At 38.9% G+C, this 15,794-nt stretch overlaps 1 protein-coding gene across 16 annotated transcripts in view; it reads right to left on the reverse strand.

The window, feature by feature from the left end:
• The window catches only part of NRXN3 (neurexin 3), a 970,824-nt gene that overhangs the window by 519,881 nt on the left and 435,149 nt on the right, over positions 1 to 15,794 (reverse strand). For 11 of the 16 annotated variants that reach the window (XM_074542536.1, XM_074542544.1, XM_074542534.1 and 8 more), the window contains 2 exons: positions 10,584 to 10,610; positions 1,955 to 2,074 (listed from right to left, as the gene is read on the reverse strand). In XM_074542536.1, the coding sequence (XP_074398637.1) occupies positions 1,955 to 2,074; positions 10,584 to 10,610 (147 nt within the window). The remainder of the gene's footprint in view (positions 1 to 1,954; positions 2,075 to 10,583; positions 10,611 to 15,794) is intronic. The other 5 variants (XM_074542546.1, XM_074542547.1, XM_074542541.1 and 2 more) reach the window with 1 other exon arrangement.

Raw genomic sequence — 15,794 nt, forward strand, 5'->3', positions numbered from 1 at the left:
ACAAAAAAAGTCATACGCACTTTTTGAAGGTCCAGGATGAAGTCTTGTCATGTTCCAGAAGGACTCCACACGACTTACCTTTCCAGATCACTTTGAAGCCCACATCCTTCTACCTGCATTTGTAAATTACCAGCCAGGCCTGATAACTGGAGGCTGGCTCCTACACTGTCCACAGCTCCCCCACTCATTTCAAGCTCCCTTCTCAGCATTATTTCCAGCTGCCAGCTCTAAAAATCAGCAAGAAATCCCCAATTACAGACACAGGAACCTGATTCTTGCTGATGCTTCTGGGCCTGCTCTGAGCCATTAGCAACAGCTTAACAAGGGAACAGCAATGTTCTGGAGTTGTGAAGCCAAACACATTAGAAACAAACCCCACAGTATCAATAACCTAAGAGATTTCCTGGATATGTATTTAAATGCAACCCAACAGAATTCAAAGCAGTGTTTCTTTCACACATTTGTGTGCCACCCTTAGCAAGTCTAAACTGATTGACTGAACAAGTAACTTGAAAGTGGCAAAGTGGGTGTCCAATTGATAAAAGCAAACCAAAATAAAGATGCAGAAAATTGGCACCAGATCTTGTGACTCCAACATGAAATGTTTCTTCTAGACCGAAAGGAAACATTCTGAATTCGAAAGCAGTCCAAAACCACACATAGCATTACAGTCTATGAATCTGTGTCAGTAGCATCTTGTTTATACAGCCCCTGTCAAAGCATGAATGCTGGTAGGCCTTCCCAATATCTGTTTGAGAGAAATATGCTGGAAGAAATGGGAGACCAACACAGACAACACTACATACTATGAATGACTCAGAAAAGCAGGCATTTTGGCCTTCAGCAGAGACTGATTGTCACCATGAGCTACACAACCTGTCTCATGTGCCATCAATTCAATCATGTCTCAAACTTTTAAGGGAAGGTTGCAGATATGACAGTGCTGTGGCACCAATATTGCCATGGACCTTGTTGATATCACTAATTAAGTCTACCACAAATACATTAATGAAAAGCAGTTTTTTCTGTGTTTAAAATTTACACAGTCAGTGAACCAAATTATTGAAGCCTACTCTTACACTTACTACAGCACTCATGATGTATTCCTTTGTTCTCTGCCTTGGAGCAAGCCAGGGAGAAGGGGGCAGTCACCTCAAACAAGAAAAGCAGGCAGACAGTAAAGTTGAAGTGATCTGCTCCCTCCAGGCAGGAGCAAAGGCCAAACCATGATGAGCAGAGGGAATGTCAAAAAGCTGATTAGCTGTCCCCTAAAGGCAGACTTAAGGGGTTTGTTGAATTATTTTACCAGAGATTCTAGTAGTACTTGGCCAAGAACATTCAATGTTTTGAGATTAAGCAAATCAATACCAAGAAGCACAATGGTTCTGCTGTGTATTTAACTGATTGCTGGTTTTAAGTAAACATTCTCAGAAACATTACTCAGCATTTCAGCATATAGCTATTATTTCAGTAGAAGACTAGAACACTACTATCTAGAACACTACTCATTTTACATGCATTCCATGCCTTATTCACCAAAGTTTGAATGAAAATCTCAAAGCATAATTCAGTACACAAAACCTAGACATTTTTACCTATGAAAATATTACATACAATATCTGCAAAGTCATTCCTGGTTTCTCTAAACCAGGAATTCCATCAACATCAATTATCACCATTGGACTGGTAAAGTTAGCATTCAAAAAGAAGCAGAGAAAAAAAAAACACACGAAAACCAGCCAAACAAAACCCATACATGCTGAATTGCATATTTTCATTTTAAGGTGAAAAAAAATATAACCTGCTGTAGGTTTAAAGAAATTTCCAAGAAAAAAAATTTGGATTTGACACAGAGAAAGTTGTATTGCAATTGAAAGAACAATGAATCATGTGTTTTCTGTACTCTCATGTATCAAAACTCACAGGTCACCAATGCACTGAAAAGTCTACTTACGATCATTGCACTGGCTCCCAGAATATGAAGTCATGGAGCAGTCACAGGTGAAGCCTTCCCATTGCTGATTACAGATGCCCTGATTCGCACAGGAATCTTCCTGGCAGGTAGTGCTCGGCCCTGGAGAAAGGATGACAAGAAAAGAGTGAAATAAAGCTGAAAGAATCACTGGGTCAGGCCCACAATATCTTCAATTCATCACTATCATGACCATCAGGATCCTCATGCAGAAGAGAGAAAGCACTTAACCAAACATTGCTCCATTGCTGGACGTGCAAGAAACTCAGGTAAAAAGAGCACAAAGACAGTGTTCACCTCACAACAAAACACCAAACTGTAACACAGAGAGCAAGGAAGAGGGAACAGCAACATATTCCCTCTTAGGCAGGCCCAGCTCATATGTTCCCAACTTGCTCAAACAGTTTTACAGTGAAACAGGGGTGATGCCAGGCCAACAAGCATGGTCAGGTTGTTGTGCTTCCCTAGAAGTTTGATCCCCTTACAGAAATGAAAGCTAATTAATAGGTCCCTGAAAAATGCCTCATCATACCCAAAGAACACTGACAATGTAGATTCAAACTGAAGTTTTGAAGCCTCAGCTGGCTACAACTTGCCTTTATACGTTAATAAAAGTCAGCCAAACAAAACCCAAACACTCTACCTATTATATTGGGTCCTCTGGAAACATGCTAATAAAGTCCTCAGAAGTGCATGACATTTATCCACAACACTTCTCTTTTTTGACTGCTTTCCATGCTTTTGGTGGAAGCAGAGAAGGAAGCAGCCACCACTATCAGAACAGCCTTTCATTGTTATGTGATTTGCAGCTAACAGTTGCTATCCTACTCAGGTAAGCCTTGCAAAGACAAACTCCAAGAAATAGGGAAAAAGTAATCTTCAGATCAGAGAGACTCTGAATTACAGCTGCTGTAATCCACAAGGAGGTAGCTGGATTCTGAATCATCTGAGAGCAGGCATGAAGCTCCAAGTCATAGATCACAAGAATATGAGTTTACAAGTTACCTCCTGGGTAAGTATTTTATATTCAGCATTCTAGACAAAGATATGTCACTCCTGTTGTGCAGGTTTTTAAATAAAATGTACATATACATTTGACATACCTACTATGCTATATCCTGTATGTGTTGGAAAAGAAGAAATGAAAGAAATAAAGCAGATAATAAAGTACCAATTGGCTAGGCTGCCTGAGATAAGTTCATTAGCCACTTTTGGTCTAGGAGAATACCATAAGAACAAAGAAATAACTGTTTAACCCATTCCAACATCTTTCTTCAGTCTTTGCTAGCAACAGCAACTCCACAAGACTCAGTCCTTTCCTCATTTCTTCATCACATCAACGCCACAATCTCTATTTTATAGATTAGATAGAACAGAAAAGCAGAAACAGCATTTTAAAATATTTTAACATAAAATGAAACCCTTCAACCTCCATCAGATACCATCCATAGTGATTTCACTAAATCCCACCATTATTCAGCATCTTTGATACTGAGATGACAGACCAGGGTGCTTCTGTATTTACAAGTCCTCATAGAACCCACATCTAACTGGATGTCCCATGTCAGGTCACAATGTTCCAAACAATTCAAAGACCAAGCCAGGAATGGCCCCTAAAGCTTTGGTGCAGAGTTTCGGCTCTCCCCACCAGACCACCTTTCCTCACTGAAAGAACAGAATGGATGAATTTCAGTAGTTTTTCAGCTGTCTGCATTTCTTTACATCTCTCCTGTAATGAGAATGAACATGTGACTAAGGAAGCAGAGTTTGACTGAATGTTAACAAAAACCAGAGCTTCTTCCAGAATTCATTACACTGCTATGAACATGTGACTAAGTAAGCAGAGTTTGACTGAATGTTAACAAAAACCTGAGCTTCTTCCAGAATTTATTACACTGCTATAAGAAACCAAACAAACAAACCCCAAAACCTCTAGGTAGAGGCATAAGTGCAGTTAATAGAAGATGACAACAAAATCCCTAAAGGAAAGTTCACCTATTGAAAAGAAGTGACAGCAGCAGCCACAGCACGAAAACCCCTTGTTGCCATGCTGAAATAAAGTTGAGCAGCATTTTTCAACACTCTTCTCCTCCCCTCCACCTCTTCTTCCCACCCACCTGACTCTCATTTGCAGCCATATGAATCCCAGTGGTCTCAGTGGCACAGTGTGAAATTAACAGATCACTTCTAGATTAGAACAGAGCTGACAGACTTTCCAGTGTGGGCGGGCAGGCACATATATGTACAGGCCTCCCTCCTGCCTTTACTCTTGTAAAAATCATGGATATAAATATATATACCTGTGCATCAGTTTGTGGTCTGATACTTGCTGCAGACTTACTCTGGCCAAGAAAAAGAAGGGATAACATTTAACAATCTGAAATAGAATGATAGTTGTCATTTTCCCTAAAATGTCTAAATTATCTGAGGATAAGGAATGAGGAACAGATTACCTCTCCTGCACATTACTACCCCACTATCTAACCCCTAACTTCAATCATGAACGCCAATACTGCTAGAGGCATTAACAAGTAAGCTATCTATGCCTATATTTTAAAAATTAAACCAGAAGGCAGCTGTGACTCTATGCAAACTTGCTACAGCCTCAACTATAAAGACCATTACAGAGAAGCAGAGCAGAACACCATTTTCAAAAACAATTCTCCAGTTTTCCTACATTTTCTGAGAACACTTTACTCGCTAACTAAACTTGACAATGGGCATATCCTTTGTCTAGATGCTGCAAGAGAAAAGACTCTAGTCAAAGAATAAGACTGCATGAGGCCCAGTACCTTGGCTTGAAGTCTTCATATGATTGAGCCCAGAGAGCAAAGTACTTGAATTCATGGCCTGCATTATGGTATCTGAATTGTATTTAGCAGAAATCAACTGTGAAGATGGGAGCAGCACTTTCAACAGCCAGGGTGGGGAGGAGGGGGGGAAGGAAAAAGGGAAAAAAACTACAATGATGAGGAATTTTGAAAGCCTGACAATACCACAAGGAAGCTTGAAGCCTGATCTGCCATCTTTAGAGTCAGTCGTGACAGCACAGCACAGATGCTGGGTACTTGGCCTCACTTCTTAGTACTATGGGCCATTTGAATCATAAAAGGCTCATTGTCTCACAGAGTTCATCTACTCCTGCTGCTAATAGTCACGGCCTGATGTCATAATCCTCTGTGGCAACAGAATCTTCTTCAGAGCAACTAATAGGGATGTCACAGGGAATTAGGATTTTGGATTAGGGAGCAAAGTGACAGAAGCACAGGAAGGATTATAAAACATGAAGATTGTGCTACCACGCACATGCCCTTTAGTGCTAACGAACAAGGAAAGAAGATGACAAACAACTTTCATATAAAGCAGTAGAATTGTTTCTAAATTACCAGTGCCATCAGGACTCAGGTCTATTTTTAATCTCATTCCTCTGGCAACACTAAGAGCAGACAAAGTATTTAAAAGCCAAGTTTCAGAATTAGTCTTCACATAATAATCTGAGATAGCTCTGATTTTACTGTCTGTCTGTAACTGAGCTTGGTGCATTGCCTTCTTCGTGCCACACGCACAGTGGAAAGAGGAGTAAGTGGGCAGTAGATATCAAGTAGAAGTGGAGAAGTCCCCAGAAAAGCAATGCCACTAGCAGAAGCATGGCTTGCTGTGTCTCTTCCTGTCCAGGCTAAGCCTACCAAGAGAGGCCTCTCCTTTGGAACATGAAATAACAAGCCAGGATTCTTCAACAATATCCTTTGTATCTTTATATCCGGATCTCCAATTTTTACTGGAACAGCTCAGTATCCAAGGACTTGCAGGATCTGACATTTGTTGGGTTTCCCTCCCTGCGAGGGAGACCAGTACTACACTTTTCTACACCTATCCAGATGTATTGTTTGTTTGCTAATTTTTCTAATAAGTATTTGAAGAAAATCACCCTTGAAGAGTATAATAGCCTGATTTTTTATGTGTATTCTGCTTAGACAAATTGGTTTTTCTGCCCCCTTTCCTAAAATCAGTTGTATGGTATGTTTCTCTTTGCCCTGAAATTTTAAAAAAAAAATTCTACTGCTGCATGTTGCTAAAACTTCTACGTTTCACTGGCAAAAAAAGTCATTCCTTCTGTATCTTTTAAAAGCTCTTAACAGGAAAAGGAACTTGAGAAATAAAAGACAGCATTGTGTTTACTGTTCTTTCAAGTTACAAGTGGAATCAGTTTATACAGCAGCTGCAGGATTATAACACAACTGCTTCATGCTTTGATCATAACTTGCAATAAATATTAAGATAAATATTAATAAAAAACCATTGCACATAATACCTTCCTCCACACATCAAAAATTCACTCTTTTGGAAGGGAATCAACCATTTGTGTTAACCTTATTGTCTCAATAAGATGAAGATGAGCAACAGGGGAAGTTCAATAACAGTATGGTTCTATTTTCATTCTTCACCTCCCTAAATGCTCTCATCTCTTCTCCTTTATCTTCAGAAATGGTACAAAGCAATAGGAAAGTAACACACACAAGGCATCTTTAAAGCCTTTGCAGAATAAGGTGCTTTTTTAGTCCTGTAGTTCCTAAATTACAAATGTCATGCAGCACTGAAATATCTCTACTGTAAAGTCAGACATTACAATCAATTTACACCTTTCATAAATCTACACTCTACTTCTGTCAGCATTCCTCTTTCATAACCAGAGAGCATCAGCCTTTTTTAATTCACTCTGCGGTAGCAGTTCAGCTCAGAAAGGCATCAGGTCTTGGAAACCATATGTACCAGGTAGAAAATAAATCTGTTCCAGGACTCACTCCTCCTTTCAGGTTAAGGAGGAAACAAAGTTATGCCCAATAGTTTTCCAGTGTTAGCATAATTCGAAAAACAAGATTTTTCCTCTTTAAAAAGTGAGCAAATTAAGGGTGAATCTCATGGAACCATCAGTTTCTGGGACAGACCATACCATGTATACTGTTACTGCCAAATACCTATTAGTGGTATGTCAGCATTTACTTTGCACTAATCCAAGAAACTAAATTACAGTGAGGGCTCAGTGCATGATTCACAAAGCTAGATTTTGTGTTTTGAGTCACAGATAGCAGAAAGCAGGAATATCACAGACTAATATAGCAAACCAGAACCAAAAACCAAACAGATTTTCAACGATTGCAAGGCCAGCTCTTCAAGCTCTCAGTTTCATACTTTGTTAAGAACTCATCATCCCTTTCATCACCTAAATAAGGTTAGGCATCTGTCAGGTTCCATATTTAAAGTTACTTATTCTCAGAAATAACTCAAAAGCCAGCATTCTTCTGTCCTCTGTGAACTGTAGCCATTTTTTTCAGTGCCTCAACAGAGCCTGAATGCTTCATCCACCTGATATAAGTAATGCTGCTGAGTCCTTTTGTTCCAAATAAGTGGCTGGTCTGAAAACTTCAGGAACTGGGACTAGTTAAAATAAAAAACATGCACAAATGTGCTTTCTCCCACAGAAAGCACATCTATCTCAAGGTTACAGAAGAAGAGAATCTAGAAGCAATGGCAAATCACAGAAATGGATCTGCAAAGTGCTGGAATTTCCTTTCCCTCAGAGAAAGCTGGCATATACCAGGCATATACCTGTCACCCTCTCCCTTGCCACTCTTCCACTTGCCATTTCTAGGTAACCTAAAAGGTCATAAGCAATGTGCTTATACACATGCTGGTGAGGAAAGAACCAAAAAAGGCTTAAAGAATAAAAATCCCAACCAGAGAACAAGAAATCAACTGCATAAAAGGGAGTATGTCTGCACACAGAATGCAACAAGGGACAGGGAGATACAAACAAAGCAGAGGAAGGAAACAGCATTTGGACATTCAGACACAGAAACTAAAAGCATAAAGGAAAAGTGAAAGGGTGGTACATGAACAAGAAAAAAAAACAGAGTACATTGGGAAAACATCCTTCCTCACTGCAAATCACAGCAATATAAAAGAGTCACAGAATAGTCTGATTTGGAAGGGACCCATGAGGGTCATCAAGTTCCAGCCCTTAAGCACAAGGCATCATGGCCTATACTGAAATAGCCAAACCTATTTAGCAAAGGTTGGTTTCCTGGAAAGCCAATAATCCACTTTATGCACTCAAGTCAAATGCTTCCCCTTAGGCTTCAATGTAATCAGATGTCTCTATCTGAAGGGCAAACACTCCTACAGGGTTAAAACCTCTGTAAAAAAATTGAGCATGAAATTGAGATGGAAAAATCTTCACAGGTGTATTATGCCTTTGGTTCTGAGAACTCAGGAAAAATCAAAACAATAGATCTCTTTCTTCCAGGACTTCCTGTGCATGATGCATCCACTTCAATAACATCAATAATCAAGCTCAGGAATTCCTGAGCATGAATTCTGATGGACACATAACTGACTACAGAGAACAACAGTGGCTGTGGCAAGAGAGACACAATACTTGCTGATGTCTAATGTAAGTCCTAAAATCATTGCCACAATTTTAGTGGATAGCAGACAACATATTAATCCTAAAGTTATTTATACTCCAGTGTTCTTCCAGAATGTTTTTTTCTTATCACATCAGTCTCAGTCCACATATATTTCCTATTTTTTCCAATCTCATCTTTTACCTCTTATTAACATAAACTTCAGAAATCCCCTAGGGGCAGCACCTCTCTATATCACTCACCTCTGTAAGACAGAGCACTTCAAATGTTACAGTTGGGAACGGGTCAGAGATGCCAACAAAACATAGCTGCAGTCAGAGGCTCCACACGCATAAGGCAAAATACATTGCATTAACTTCTGTCTACCTCAAGGCTGTCAAATATTTCAGATTCAATGTCTCATATGGATTCACTTGCTAAAATTATCTCAGACTGTCAGTATCATTACCTGCTGGGTAAGAGGGTATCTCTTAATATGCTCCTGTCAGCAACTGCTACAGCAATAAACTGTTAAAACATCCTTATTCGTCCAAATTTATTTTTATCCTTTTCTACTGAGCCACAGAACACCAAACTCTACTTAAAAAACACAGACGATATCCTGAAGGAAAGGTATACCTGCCTATACCTGGAATACAGAACAAGAATATTTTAATTTGAAAATGGCAGGTATTACATTAGATGACGTCAGCAATATCACCACGTCTTCACAGTAAACACAGTGAATAAAAAAGGAGTTTACGGATCATGTGATTAAAGCTACAAAATCTTAATTCCAGAGATATGTAAAATCTCAGGAAGTCTCTATCTCAGAGAGTGAAACAGGAATATTCTATGTTTTGCCTCACAACAGAACCTTAGACATTAAGTAGCTTAGTCATAAAATTTCAAGGTGACTAAGATGATCCCATAACAGAGGCTATCTGTGGCTTCAGGACTGCTTAACAGAGACACATTGTTCAATTCCTCTGACTTCCCTTTATACCTGAAACCATTATCTCCTTTCCCATTAAAAAGGAGTACCAATTTTTTTAATTTCGTGGCATTCCAGAATAAATTAATTTGTACTCTATATTGCAGTCTTTACAGATGAATTGGGAAGTACATTTTCATTATCATATTTAAAGGATTCACTTTCAACACCATGGAAAACATCTGTTTATACTAGTATCAAAGACCTATTAATCTCTAATAGGCACATGTCCTTACTTAAGTCCCAGGAAAAAAGTTTACAGGGTCTCTGAGAATAACTGGTTTCCTTCTTATTCTCACAAATGCTACTGAACCAAGTGCCTTTCTCAAATAACCCCTTGGCCTGGTGGCACAGCTCCTGGAAAAGGACACACCTGCAGGGGGGATGACTCAGCCCCAGCTTCTTGGACAGGCACTCTGTATCACCAGGGCCTGCAGACCTGCCAGAAAATCTCTTTGGGGGGAAGGCTGTGACATCAGGTGCGGCAACAGCCACTGAGGAAGGAGCTTTGTGGTACAGAACCAGCACAATGTTGGCAGCACTGACGGCTGAGACAGGGACAAGGGAACTTCTCGTCCTCCTCAGTGTTAAAAGCTGCTCCCAATGTGCTCCTCTCTGGTTGTGATACTGTGCTGACCCTCCAAAATGGAACCTTTCCTACCCTGACTATGGCTTGTAAAAAACCATTTTAAATATTGAAGGCGCTTGTAGTTTAGAGATTTTTGGTTTTGGGTTTTTTTTTTTTTATTTCAAAATTGAAATTCCAGAAAGTTATTTCTATGTTTTTGGGGTTTTTTTTCAAAATCTACATAAAAACAAAAAATCAAAACACCACAGTTTTTACCTCCTGATCTCCCTCCTTAAGATCACTACTAAAGAAACTAATTTAACTTTCTGTTTTTTAAAGCTCTGAGGGCTTTCTACGTCTTGATGCACAGCAGGTATTTGCATGATCATTAGGCTTTCCAGGAAATCAGCTGGTGCTTTCATGGCTATTCAGAGATTGATACAGTCAAATCCCCCAGGTCAACAGAAGCAGCTCCATTGTTTGCCATGTTCTTCTTCAACTCAGAATCCTCCTCCACATATGCTGGGGTTTGCCATTCTGTTCCTGTCTTAGAGGTGTGACTGCACCCAGTAAAAGGCACTAAATGTTACACAAAAGCATCTTTCATTGAAACAAGTAATGGAGAAGAAGAACAACCTTCACTACCTTGCAGGTCAGCTTTGGTCAACTCAACTTTGTTAGCAAAAAAAAAAAAAAAAAAAAAAAAGCAAAGACAATAAACAACAGGTTAGTATAAAAGCAGATATAGCAGGGCAACATCACTTTGAATAAATAAATAAAAGCAACTGGTATAACTATCACAGCCAATATGCATAATCAAAACACAGAAATGACAACATAAGCAACAGAGGGACAGTGACTACATTAATACAACCAACAGATAACAAAACCAAATAGAGAAGAAATGCATTTCATTCATGTAAACACAAAACCACAAAGTTTATAGATAATACAAAGAGAAGAAAAAACATCACATTCTTCAACCCATCTCCCAGCATTTACAATAATTTTAGACAGATTCTGTCTTGTTTGAGAAATACATAGAATCCATTTAAGCAAAAAAAAAAATCTATTTGACTTTCAGTACCTCCATCAAGCATGCATTTAGTTTATTTGGCTTTTTGTCCAAAGTGGATTTATTGCCAGAAAACCATAGAGGACTGATAATTCTATAAGACAAAAATTTCTGTTCATGCAAAGAAGTGAACTCAACACTGGATATAAGTGACAGTAGCACCTTGCCCCCTCACAAGCTGTCACCTGCTCATAGATTTCAACACGTTCTTAAAAAAAACTTACATCAACAGGCAAGCAGACAGCTCAGGCTTTAGACCCATATAGTCTTAATCAGTCATTGGAGCAATCAAAAAACAAAGAGCACCAGTTCATTATTTCATCTAGGTTAGAATGATCTTGTTATCTGTGGTCAAATCATAGTCCACATGGAAAAAAAAAATCATAGGTCTACTAAGTCTGACTGTCTAAAGATCCAAATACACTTTGTGAAGACTGAAGAGCATCAAAAGCAAAGCAATACTTGCACTGATGCTCTTCCATGTAGGCACAGGGTTTCTTTTATTTTTGTTGTTGTTGTTGCTGTTTGGGCTTTTTGTTTCATTTTTATTTTGTGTGGTTGGTTTTCAGTTTTTTCTTTTAATGGAGTCAGTTACAAGGAAGCCACATAGATTTTTGGTGTATTATACCTTGATTCTAAGTATTCTCTTTCAGAATGGAAAAAATAGAGGACAAAGATGAGAGCACAGGCAGCAGCTCATGAATCCCCTGCCTCTGAAGGTTAAATATTTCTATTACACAGCACAATAGGAACAACAAAACACCAAATCATCAACTTCATTGCTAAAAAGATGGTTATTTAACAAGTGCATACTTACCATCATAACCTGTTCTTAAAAAGGTCTAATATCACAGCTGACACTGAAGAAAGATTGGTAGTTCTCCTTTCCCCACTGTCTTCTTTTACATTTACAACCCAATAAATTAGAACTGACACATGCAGATGCCATTTCCTGTGCTTCCTAAGAATTTTAACATTTTAAATCTTTGCTGTTTCACAGCCTCTGAATGACTCAAGATAGCAATTATCCTCCCTTTTGAGATAGTTAGAATTTTCTCTCCACTTTTGAAGCTGCTTTACTACATAAAGCTATAAAATCCCATTTTCCTTAAACAAATTTCAAAAGAGAGGAGGAAGGCATAGAAAGAAAAGGATGCACTTGTCCGTGTATAATTTTCAACACTTATTCTAACAAAGTAATTTCTCTATAACAAACAAGTACTTTTCCTACTTCCCTGCACCTCATTTTCTTTGTAGCTGAGAGAAGAAGCTCATATTTGTTCCATAAATCCAGCAGCATTATGAGAATAGAATACAAAAGCAAGGAAAAGGAAAGATGTCAAGGCATCATGGAGCAAATTAATGCACCACTCTTCAATGGACAACCTTTGATTCCAGAGAGAAAGTGAAGTATGACCAGATTTGAATTTTCTCTGCTGAGCAGATGAAGGGTGAAATCCTTTTTGACATTACCCTGCTGTGAGATTTTAAGCATGAGATTAGATTTTCTGTTTTCCACATACTGCTTAGTATGCAAAATGTGTTTCTGATTATCCAGCCTGTATGTGTCATTCATGCTTTTCATGCACCAGTGAATTCCAAAGGTTAACTATACTATTTAATGAAAAGTAGCAAAAGATTATGATTTTACTGTGGGATCTGGAAAGAAGATTAAATTAGGACCAAAAAAAAAAGTCCCAAAACATCTGGACTAGTGTCAGCCAGTTTAATAATAATCAGTTGCCTTTGTGAGAAGCTGTTAGTGGAACAGGTGAGGTAGAAGCAACATCACTAAAGCACATAGAAAACTTCCTTACAGAAGAAATAAAATGTTCTTTAGATACTACTCTTAGGGTTTTTTGGCTGGGCACACAATGGGGTAGAACATGCAGCTGAATTTCAGATAGCTCTAGTGCCCATGGGAAGCAATATAACGATGTCCAATTAAAAGAAAGGAAAACATGTGAGAACATGTGGCAAATTAATAAAGAGATGAAAAAATGCCTCAAAGGCAGAAAGGACTCATCAATATTGAGGACGTCCTCTTCAAACTGCACAAAAGATTGGACATCTGATTAACTTATTCAAGGACCAGTGAGGAAAAAAAAAACACTGAATCACTCAGTCTAGATTTTCATGGATGGAATAAATGGATCCATTTAGCTAGTAGTAAGACCAGGAATGAGGAGTTCAGCAATAAGACCTCATTTTAAAAGTCACAAAGTGAGAGAAAGCTGAGGTGAAGTTTAAATTGTTTAAAGAAGGGAGATTAGGTCACCTGATACAACTTCTTCCATCTACCAACTTTTCATATGTACCATAGTGCAGACATCTTCTCTCTCAAACTGTGTATGTTTGATGTAGAATAGTCTGTACTGCTCAAACTCAGGAGTAAAAAGTTTCCAACCACCCTTCATAGGCTGTTGAACTACAGACTGGAGACTGTGTCCTGATACAAGACTTTTCTTCAGTTTCTAACGTTTTGCTCATGTCCAAGAGCCTCCATCCACATTTTAAAAGTGGTTTGCAAGACATAGATGAATTTCATACTTGAATCACAAATACAAGAACACCTGGAAGATTAATTTCATGGGTGGGGAAAGCAAGGCTGAAAGTAGGTGGCAGACTTGCCTTCAAGCTTCCACTAGAAGAGGCCATTCCATTTGAAGACCTTTCTGAAAAGTCATTTTGTCTCTTCAGTGTGTTTAATACCCTGATACAACACTGACACAAGGACCATTTAAGTCTTAACCTCTTTCCCACTTTTGGTAGCTTTTCTCAGGCCCTCTCACCAATGCCCTTTTTGAGGTGGTGGTAAAAGAAAGGGCCCTTTTGTTAGTTCAGAGATAATGGTGAAAGCTGCAGTGAGCACAAGAGATCAAGAAACTGAAAAATGAACAAATATATTGGTGTCACGTCATTCTCGCCAAGATTTTTTCTCCTCAGAGCTGTGTGTAGCACACCTGAGCATAGCCCAGGCAGCAAGGTGGTTTCTGGCTTTGCAACATCCCTTCCAGGGAAACACAAGCTGCCACTACAGATCTGACCAGACTGTCAAGATCCATGAAGAGCTGCCTGTCAGTCCTGAAAAATGAGGAATGCAGCAATTGCAAAAGAAAAAAAGGTGTGTGTGATATGAACCTTTAACTTCATAAAATCATTTGACATTTCACACTCTTGGGTTCTCTTCTTCCAGATAATCCCCCTCAAAATCCTTTGCCAAAAGCAATGGTACTACAGGATACATTCAAACACAAAACATGTCAGTGTGGTAGGTATCTTGTCAAACACACAGGCGATTGAACACTTCAAAAGCTGAAACCATAAGCTTCTACAGCACACAGGGAAGCTGCATGGTGCAAAACGGAGCTGATATGCCACCTAACAAAAACTATGAAGAGGTTATTTAGTTGTGCTAGCCTAAACAAATCCCACCATATATAATTTAAAGAAATTATAGCGATAGAACCAGTAGAATATCGGAGGTAAAATAATTTTGCTTCAAGTCTTGAAGTGACTTTTTTTAGCACTACTATACACTGCTAAACATCAGCCAATTTCAGTCTCAAGGATGCCTGCATCTCAAGAGTGACATGTATATATGACTAAGAATGTTTTGGTAGGTTCCAAAGAAAAATATGTCCTATAAATACAAATTATTGAAAGTGCTTCCTGTTCAAGTAGAAGCCTTACTCATCACTGGAACACAGATAATTCTGTGGTAAGTGTGTGCTTTGGGGCACAGGGAGGCTGAATCATTGCTTAAGCACACAAGAGGAACAACATGGTCAAGGAAGTTCAATGGCTTGCTCAAATTGAATAAAAGGAGGCAAGACAAGACAATAAGGAATACTATTTTCCTATCAAAACTTGTGCACCTTAATTTGTGGTATGAAACAGGGTACTGAAATGCATGAACAGAGATAAAAAACACAAACAGGATGCAACAATGTCACCCCTTTGCAGCAGTACTGGAGCATCTTAGCCAGGATAGTGCTCTCTGCTGACCTACATGTCATTCTACTGCTCTCAAGGCCGCCTTCTTCTAAATATTCTTTGATTTTGTTCTGAGATGAAACTGACAGTTTCTAAGAAAACAGCTGCCACATGGTAATCTCTGCCTCTGAAAGCAACGTGTCAACAAAAGACAGGCATTATCAGAAATACTTTTCACATGACCTTTGGAAGACAAGATTCATTGTGGGAATGGAACAACATTTCTTTAAGCATGTTCTCATCACATATGTGGTCCCTCTGCCCCTCATGATACAGAGATGTCCAGCAAATCAACACACAGCATGACTACTCCAAGAAAAAGCCTGCATTAAAAATGTATTTAAACATCATGAGGCAGCGAGGACTACTTGGGACTTCTGCCCTTAAAAACATTAAGACTGTACCCAAAGTTACGTAAGATGGAAACAAACTAGGGAGACATAAAAAAGGACTGAACAACCTTAGAGTTTTTCTTTCCTTAGAGAATGGGAGATAACTGTGACTTTCACTGGCAACTGTAAGAATAGGCCCCAGCAGGCAGCAAGACAGATCTAAGATGAGGCTTTGAGGATTGTTATGATTCAAAAATTAAGGAAAAAAATAACCAACAACAAACGTAACAGCTTTACAGTAACCAAATTCTCAAGTTTTTACTAATCCTGAATATGCTGGCAAAAAAGAACACTTTCCTCTTCAGCAGTTTCCTTGGTACTGAACAGGGACCATTTGGGAAGGTAGCAAGGGCACAGCTTTCCAAGATCAAGCTCTTGCAAAGGCAGAATGAT

This window comes from Zonotrichia albicollis, chromosome 6 (genome assembly GCF_047830755.1).
Source record: "Zonotrichia albicollis isolate bZonAlb1 chromosome 6, bZonAlb1.hap1, whole genome shotgun sequence".
In the NCBI taxonomy this organism is placed as follows: Eukaryota; Metazoa; Chordata; class Aves; order Passeriformes; family Passerellidae; genus Zonotrichia; species Zonotrichia albicollis.